The sequence below is a fragment of the Eimeria necatrix genome, genomic scaffold (assembly GCF_000499385.1).
Source record: "Eimeria necatrix Houghton genomic scaffold, Enh_scaff257, whole genome shotgun sequence".
In the NCBI taxonomy this organism is placed as follows: domain Eukaryota; phylum Apicomplexa; class Conoidasida; order Eucoccidiorida; family Eimeriidae; genus Eimeria; species Eimeria necatrix.
In genome coordinates this window covers 12,224-19,577 of record NW_013653134.1, presented here as the reverse complement: position 1 = coordinate 19,577, position 7,354 = coordinate 12,224, and the positions used below count along the sequence as shown (strand labels likewise).

Sequence of the window (7,354 nt, the reverse complement as noted above, 5' to 3'; positions counted from 1 at the left end):
AGCACGCTGCTGCTGCTGCTGCTGCGGCTGCGCTGCTGCTGCTGCTGCTGCTGCGAGGGGCCGCTGCAAGGCAGCAGCCTCGCCCTCGCCGAGCAGCTGCTGCTGCTGCTCTCGCGTTTGGCTCTGACCTTCCCCTTGGCCTACCGCAGCCAGCTCTTCCTGCTGCACGTGCCGCAGCAGCAGCAGCAGCAGCAGCAGCAGCAGCAAGAAGGGGAGGACAGCGAGCAGCAGCGTCTGCTGCAGCGAGAGACGCAAGCCCCTGTGGCAAAGTGGCAGCAGACGCAGGCCCCTCAGCAGCGGCAGCAGCAACAGCAGCAGCAGCAACAGCAGCAGCAGCAGCAGCAACAGCAGCAGCAGCAACAGCAGCAGCAGCGGGAGACCGGGGGCCTCTGGCTGCAGCCGGCAATAGAAAGTGCCTTCCCGCTTCTGCGGAAAGTCGAGACACAGCAGCAGCAGCAGCAGCAGCAGCAGCAAACGCGGCTGCTGCAGCAGCAGCAGCTGCAGACGCAGCAGCTCACGGGGCCCCCGGCGCCAAGGGGTACCCCGGCTCCAGCAGCAGCAGAAACAGCAGCAGGAGCAGCAGCAGGAGCAGCAGCAGGAGCAGCAGCAGGAGCAGCAGCAGCATGGGAGCCTCTCGTGCTGCTGCTGCTGCAGCAGCTGACACGGCTCTCCGTGCTGCAGCAGCTAGGGCCTGCTGCTAGGGAGTCGCTGCTGCTGCTCTGCAGGCTCTCGCTGCGCTGCTTCAGGGGCCCCTCTGTCTTTGCTGCTGCTGCAGCACGGCAACTAAGTGAGTCCACAGCAGCAGCAGCAGCAGCAGCAGCAGCAGCAGCAGCAGCAGCAGAAGAGCAGTGGAGCGTTTGCTGCTGCCAGCCCACAGGAGTCATGAAGTGGCTGCTGCTTCGCGACCGCACTGCCTCCTCCTTTGCTGCTGCTGCCCCCATACTGCTGCTGCTGCTGCTGCTGCTGCTGCTGCTGCTGCTGCTGCTGCTGCTGCTGCTGCAGGCTGCTGCTGCTGCTGCTGCTGCTGCTGCTGCTGCTGCTGCTGCTGCTGCTGCTGCTGCTGCTGCAGGGTGCTGACTGGGGGCCGCTGGCTGCGGCGGCTAGTGCAGGCAGACCTTGTGGCTGAGGCCCTGTGGGAAGGAGTGTTTCTTGACTCACCTTTGCTGCAGCTGCAGCAGCAGCAGCAGCAGCAGCAGCAGCAGCAGCAGCAGGAACAGCAGCAAATGACTTCATGCTGCGTTTGCGGCAGCGGGAGCTCTGCTCTACACACCGGAGACCACGCCTCTTGCAGCAGCAACAGCAGCAGCAGCAGCAGCAGCAGCAGCAGCAGCAGCAGCAGCAGCAGCATTGTTAAAGCAAAGCAGCTTCCCGTGGCTGCTGCTAAATCACTCTTCGTGTGTCCCTCCAGGTCAACAGCAAGGCACTGCTGCACCCATCCAGAAGCAGCAGCAGAAACAGCAGCAGCAGCAGCAGCAGCAGCAGCTGCTGCTGCTGCAGCAGCAGCAGCAAATGAAGTCCCCATAAGGGGACGCTGCCTCCAGGGCGGCGCTGCCGTGGGGACTTTTTTGCTGCACAAAATTGAGGCGGGGCGCAGCAGCACCTCAGCAGCAGTTCATGGCTTTTGGTGAGGTTGCTGCTGCTGCTGCTGCTGCTGCTGCTGCTGCTGCTGCTGCTGCTGCTGCTGCTGCTGCTGCTGCTGCTCTGGTTGCTGCTGCTGCTGCTGCTGCTGCTGCTGCTGCTGCTGCTGCTGCTGCTGCTGCTGCTGCTGCTGCTGCTTCTGCTGCTGCTGCTGCTGCTGCTGCTGCTGCTGCTGCTGCTGCTGCTGCTGCTGCTGCTGCTGCTGCCGCTGCTGCCACTGCCGCCGCTAACACTGCTGGCGCTTGTGATGGCGCTGCTGCTGCAGTGGTGTTTGTGCTGCTGCTGCTGCTGCTGCTGCTGTTGGCGGACTGCTGTTGCTGCTGCTAGTTTGCTGCTGCTGCTGCTGCAGCGCGAGGTGCTGCCGCCGCCTCTCAAGCTCTGTAGACTAAGCTTTCACACGGTGCTGCGCCTAGCTAGCCAGCTAGCTAGCTAGCTAGCTAGCTGGCCAGCCAGCTAGCTAGCTAGCCAGCTAGCTAGCTAGCCGGGTATCTAAATAGCTAGCCATCTAGCTAGCTGACAAGCCAGCTAATTAACAAGATAGTTAAATAGGTAGCCGCCTAGCTAGCTGGCTAGCAAGCTACCTAGCTAGCTAGCCAGCTAGCTGGCTGGCTAGCTAGCTAGCTAGCTAGCCAGGCAGCTAGCTGAGCTGCTGCTGCTTTGTTGCAGGTGCCTTGTGCTGGTTCGCTTCTGCGAAATGTACGGGTGGGCTTTTCCGGTGGAGACGCAGCAGCAGCTGTTTGCTGCAGCAGCAGCAGCACTGCTGCGGAGCATGCGGGAAGCTGCAGCAAAAGGAGCAGCAGCAGCAGCATCTGCTGCTGCTGCTGCTGCAGACCCTACTGCAGCACTCACCAGGCAGGTGACCCTCATGCAGGCCCTCACAGCTTTGTTGCTGCTGCCGGTGCGGCGGCTGCTGCAGCAGCAGCAGCAGCGGCAGCCACTAGACAACCGAGCTTTCTCTAGCAGCAGCAGCAGCAGCAGCAGCAGCAGCAGCAGCAGCAGCAGCAGCTTTGCTGCTTGGCAAGGGGCCCTAAGCGAGGAGGAGACAGCACAAAAAGGCCCCTCTCTTGGGGTGTCTCTTCTTGACAGCCAGCTGCTGGCAGCAGCACCCCCTATCTCGTGTCTCAGGTAATTGCTGCTGCTGCTGCTGCTGCTGCTGCTGAACCTTTTGCTGCTGCTGCTGCTGCTGCTGAACCTTTTGCTGCTGTTGCTGCTGAACCTCTTGCTGCTGTTGCTGCGGTTGCTGCTGCTGAGCCTGTTGCTGGTGCTGCTGCCACTGCTGCTGCTGAACATCTTGCTGCTGCTCGTGCTTCTGCTGCTGTTTCTGGCCCCCCTTTCTGCTGCTGCTGCTGCTGCTGCTGCTGAACTTTTGAAATTTCTGCTGGCACACGTTTTTGCTGTTGCTGCTGCCACGCGTCCCAATGCTGCTGCTGCTGCTGCAGTGCATGCCCTGCTGCTGCTGTTGCTGCTGTGCTGCTGTGCTGCTGCTGCAGCGGAGAGGCCTCGCAAGTGTGTGGGGCGTTGCGGGCTGCTGCGACGTTTGCCAGTGAGGACCTGCTGCTGCTGCTGCTGCAGCATGGGGACTATTTTGCTGCGGCGGTGCAGCAGCAGCAGCAGCAGCAGACGCCCCGTTTCATGCTGCTTCCCACTTCGCTGCTGCAGCCCTCTTACTTGCTGCTGCTGCAGGTGCTGCTGCTGCTGCTGCCCCCCGAGTCCACTCGCCGGGCCATGCTGCTGCTGTTTGAGCCTCCCTTTCTGGGCCGGGGCCCCCCAGCAGCAGTAGCAGCAGCAGCAGCAGCAGCAGCAGCAGCAGCAGCACCAGCAGCAGCAGCAGCGCAGGCGGAGTCGAGGGCGGGGGCCCCCCTTAGTGGCTGGCTCAGCCAGTGGGGCAACAGGGGCCCCCTCTTTTCAGTTTGGGGGCCCCCTGCTTCAGCAGCAGCAGCAGCAGCAGCAGCACGGGTCTTGTACCCTGGTTATTTGCTGCTGGAGACTTTTGCTGCTGCTCTGCTGCTGCACAGAGACAACATAACTCAGCAGCAGTTTGAACGCCTCTTCCTGTTTCTCCTTGATGCTGCAACTGAACCCTGGAGGGGGGCCCCCCATGGGGCCCCCCTGGGGGCCCTCCATGGGGCCCCCCTGGGGGCCCCCCTGGGGGCCCCCCTGGGGGCCCCCCTGGGGGCCCCCTTAGGGGCCACCACTGAACCCTTTTGGGGGGCCCCCCTAGGGGCTTCCACTGAACCCCTTTGGGGGGCCCCCCTGGGGCCCCCCAAAGTTGACCCCCAAGGGGCCCCCCTGGACTCTTTGGGGTGGGGGCCCCTCAAGGGGGCCCCCTCGTTGCCTGCTGCTGCTGTTTTGCTGCTGCAGCTGCTGCGCTGCTGCGCAGGAGACCCGCTGGGGGCCCCCAAGGACCCTCAGGGGGCCCTGCTGCTGCAGAGCCCAGGAAAGTGCTGGCTGGCTACGTGGGAGGGGGGCCCCCGCGCTGCAGCAGCAGCTGCTGCTGCAGCACCAGCAGCAGCAGCAGCAGCAGCAGCAGCTTGCGAGCCGCTGCAGGTGTCACTTGATGCGAGGGGCCTCCTCCTGGGGGGCCCCCTAGAGGGGCCCCTTGCTGCAGCAGGGAGCAGCACGCGGGGGGCCCCTTCTTTGGGCGCATTTTTGCTGCTGCTGTCCTCCAGCTGTGGAGAAGCAGCAGCAGCAGCAGCAGCAGCAGCAGCAGCAGCAAATAAGCTCCCTTTTGAAGGAGACGAGGAGACAGCCAATGCAATGGCAGCACTCATCGACTCCGGGGGCCCCCTGGGGGGCCCCCTGGGGGCCCCCATTAAGACCCTTTTGGGTCAAGAGCTGCGGCTGCAGGACTTTGAATATTTGCTGCTGCTGCAGCCCCTGCCTTTGTGTCTTGATGTGGTTGTTCCCCCAGTTCCAGCTAGCCCGCTGCTGCGCGTAGCAGCAGCAGCAGCAGCAGCAGCAGCAGCAGCAGCGGGGCCCCCGCGGCTGCTGCTGCAGCCAATTGTCAGCAGCACAGCAGCGCTGAGCAGTTTGCTGCAGGGGCCCCACTTGCTGCAGTGTATGTACACCTTCCACTACGAGAGCAGCATGCAGCTCCTTTCAGTCACTGCAGCAGCAGCAGCAGCAGCAGCAGCAGCAGCGTATGACCATCGAATAACGCCGGGCAGCAGCAGCAGCAGCAGCAGCAGCAGCAGCGGGGCTGCTTTCACTCTGATGTTCGTGAGAAAGGCTTGCTGCTACCTCCAGAGCCTGAGGATTGCTGCTGCTGCGTTGCCGCTGCATGCATGGGTGTCTCCTCCGCCTTGGGCTGCTGCTGCTGCTGCTGCTGCTACGGATACTCCTGCTGCTGCTTCTAATGCTGCAGCAGCAGCAGCAGCAGCAGAGACAGAGGCCCCCAGTCGCCCTTGCTCTCTTGGGTGCGCTTCGTGGCTGGCGCTGCTGCAGCTGCTGCGCACAGCCACCGAGGCGCTGCAGCAGCAGCAGCAGCAGCAGCAGCAGCAGCAGCGGCAGCATGGGGCAGTGCAGCAGTTCCACGGAGGATGGGCAACAGGAGAAGCAGCAGCAGCAGCAGACGTGAGGTGCAGCAGCAGCAGAGACGCGGGAGAGGAGATAGAGACCTTCTGGCTGCTGCTGCTGGACGCTTTGCTTCTGCTGCAGCGCAACGGCTGGCCCTGCCCTCCTTGCTGCACAAGAAACTACAGCAGCAGCAGCAGCAGCAGCAGCAGCAGCAGTAGCAGCAGCAGCGGCTGCCCATTCGACGCCTGGCTGCTGCAGCTGCAGCAAGGAAGCAGCAGCAGCAGCACAGCTAGGGATTTGCAGCAGTTGGCAAGCAGCTTTGCTGGAGCTGATGCTGCAGCAACAGCCCCCGCAGCAGCAGCAGCAGCAGCAGCAGCACAAGAAGCGCATATGCCGCAGCACTTGACTGTGCTCTCGCAGCAGCAGCTGCAGCTGTTGCTGCTGCCGCTGCTGCGGGCTCTTATTGACTGTGGTGGCTGCTTGGGGCTTCCTCTAATAAGCCCAGCTACTGCAGCGCAGCAGCAGCAGCAGCAGATGCAGCAGCAGCTGCAGCAGCAGCAGCAGCGAAGCTTCTTTGAGGCCCCTGCCAACAGCAGCCTCCTGCTCTGTCTCAGCGACAGTTTCAGCAGCAGCAGCACGCAGGAATCAGCAGCAGCAAGACCGCTGCTGCAGCAGCGGCAGCAGCAGCTGCTGCTGCAGCAGGCCCCACTTGACTGTGGACGCCCTTTTTCTCCTGCAGCAGCAGTGCTTGGGGCTTCCTCTAATAAGCCCAGCTACTGCAGCGCAGCAGCAGCAGCAGCAGATGCAGCAGCAGCAGCAGCAGCAGCGAAGCTTCTTTGAGGCCCCTGCCAACAGCAGCCTCCTGCTCTGTCTCAGCGACAGTTTCAGCAGCAGCAGCACGCAGGAATCAGCAGCAGCAAGACCGCTGCTGCAGCAGCGGCAGCAGCAGCTGCTGCTGCAGCAGGCCCCACTTGACTGTGGACGCCCTTTTTCTCCTGCAGCAGCAGCAGCAGCAGCACCAGCACGAGCCGGATTGTACGATGACCATTTTGGCTCTGCTGCACGGCTTCACAATGGGCAGCAGCAGCAGCAGCAGCAGCAGCAACAGCAGTGGCAGTAGCAGCAGCAGCAGCTTAGCTGCAGCATCGCAGCAGCAGCTGCAGCAGCTTCTGTCTCTCTGCAGCAGCAAAACTCCTCCCCACTTGCTGCCTCTTGCTTTGTGTCTCTCTTCCTTCCCCTTTATTTCTTCTGCTCAAACGGGGGCCCCTGGGGGGCCCCCAGGGGCCCCCAGGGGGGCCCCCCAGGGGCCCCCTGGGGGCCCCCGGGGGCCCCCTGGGGGCCCCCAGGGGCCCCCTGGGGGTAGGTTTTCTAAACCCTAAACCCTAAACCCTAAACCCTAAACCCTACACCCTCAGCTGCAGCTTGTAGGCCGTCAAAACCCTAAACCCTAAGCCCTAGTCCGCAGCTTCAAACGAGTCTTTCTGCGGGGGGAAAGAAGCTTGATGCGAACTGCTGCTGCTGCTGCTGCTGTTGCTGCTGCTGCTGCTGCTGCTGCTTTGTTTTAGGCATTTCTCTCTTGGTTCGTTTCGTGCTGCTGCTGCCTCCTGTTTGCTGCTCCTGCTGCTGCTGCTTCTATTGGTGCTGCGCTGCTTCGCGTGCTGCGGTGTCTGCGTCTGCTGCTGTCAAATCCCTCTATTTCTTGGGAGTCCCCAGCAGCAGCAGCAGCAGCAGCAACAGCAGCAGCAGCAGCAACAGGAGCAGACACAAATGCCCTCTCGCAGCACCTGGTGGAGGCTCTTTTGCTTCCCTTGTCTCCCCTGCTGCTGCTGCTGCTGCTGTTGCTGCTGCTGCTGCTGCTGCTGCTTTGTTTTAGGCATTTCTCTCTTGGTTCGTTTCGTGCTGCTGCTGCCTCCTGTTTGCTGCTCCTGCTGCTGCTGCTTCTATTGGTGCTGCGCTGCTTCGCGTGCTGCGGTGTCTGCGTCTGCTGCTGTCAAATCCCTCTATTTCTTGGGAGTCCCCAGCAGCAGCAGCAGCAGCAGCAACAGCAGCAGCAGCAGCAACAGGAGCAGACACAAATGCCCTCTCGCAGCACCTGGTGGAGGCTCTTTTGCTTCCCTTGTCTCCCCAAGGTTAGCAGCAGCAGCAGCAGCAGCAGCAGCAACAACAACAACAGCACATGCACTCAAATCCCGCAGCAGAT

The 7,354-nt window shown here is 62.6% G+C and overlaps 1 protein-coding gene across 1 annotated transcript; it reads left to right on the top strand.

Annotated features, from left to right (window-relative positions):
• Positions 1-5,149: 5,149 nt before the first annotated feature.
• On the top strand, positions 5,150-6,533 carry ENH_00035260 (phosphatidylinositol 3-and 4-kinase domain-containing protein, putative; the record flags this gene model as incomplete). The annotated part of the gene is given in 3 exon segments (XM_013580395.1): positions 5,150-5,211; positions 5,223-5,991; positions 5,997-6,533. Coding segments are annotated over 3 exon segments (1,368 nt in total).
• Positions 6,534-7,354: the final 821 nt, after the last annotated feature.